This window comes from Condylura cristata, unplaced genomic scaffold (genome assembly GCF_000260355.1).
Source record: "Condylura cristata isolate star-nosed mole 26May11 unplaced genomic scaffold, ConCri1.0 scaffold00042, whole genome shotgun sequence".
NCBI classification, from domain to species: domain Eukaryota; kingdom Metazoa; phylum Chordata; class Mammalia; order Eulipotyphla; family Talpidae; genus Condylura; species Condylura cristata.
Window position 1 is genome coordinate 6,191,638 of NW_004567143.1, and position 808 is coordinate 6,192,445.

The following is an 808-nucleotide window of genomic DNA, read 5'->3' on the forward strand; positions in this document are numbered from 1 at the left end:
GCCAGGGGCAGCCTCGGGGCGGCCCACCTCCTCAGGTGCCAGGCCGGGCCGACCGCCCGTGGGGTGCAGCCAGCACGCTCGCCTGACCCCACCTCACAGGGCGGGGTGCCAGCCCCGTGTCACGGACGTCACGGACACTCAGGAAGCCGTGACGGCCACCAGCGCCTCCGTGGCAGCTCTCGCAAGAGACACCGAACGCGTAAGACGCCGCAGGGCGAACGTCCCGGAGAGCCGGGGCAGGGGCGCCAGGCCGCCCGGCTGCTTACGTAGAGCTCCTCAAACTGCCTCTGGATCTCGCTGTCCATGTCCGCGGTGCTGAAGCTCGGGTCCCTGACCGGGAAGGCCTCCACGAACAGCAGTGCCGCGTTGGACCGCACCTCCGAGTTCCGGGCCTGCAGGAGGGTCCCACCTTCAGGGGAGGGCGAGGCGCCCGGAGCCCACGCGGCGCCCGCCACACCGGCCTGGCCACGCCAGGCTGCCCACTCCCAGCCCACCCGCGCCGGGGCCTCGTGGCCTCTGCTGCCCGCCGACCGCATGGCCGGCACCAAGCCAACTCGGACTTCCAGTCCAGTGGCCCTCGGCGTCGCCCAGCCCGGCGCACGCACCTTCAGCCCCCGCCAGAGGAGAGGCTGGTAGAGCCGGTGCAGCATGGCCTCCACGCCCTGCCGCACCTTCTTCTGGTGGTGGAAGTAGCTCAGCACCTGCAGCAGGGAGGGAAAGGCAGCGTGCTCCGCGGAACTGCGCCCAGGCGCCGGCTCGGCGAGACCAGTGGGCAGGGCCGCAGACTCGCTGGTGCCCGGCTCGCGGC

The 808-nt window shown here is 72.9% G+C and overlaps 1 protein-coding gene across 1 annotated transcript in view; it reads right to left on the minus strand.

Annotated features, from left to right (window-relative positions):
• NCAPG2 (non-SMC condensin II complex, subunit G2) overlaps window positions 1–808 on the minus strand; it is a 39,585-nt gene that overhangs the window by 32,407 nt on the left and 6,370 nt on the right. Inside the window, 2 exon segments of the mRNA XM_004695952.2 lie at window positions 267–392; window positions 606–701. Coding sequence (XP_004696009.2) covers window positions 267–392; window positions 606–701 — 222 coding nt within the window.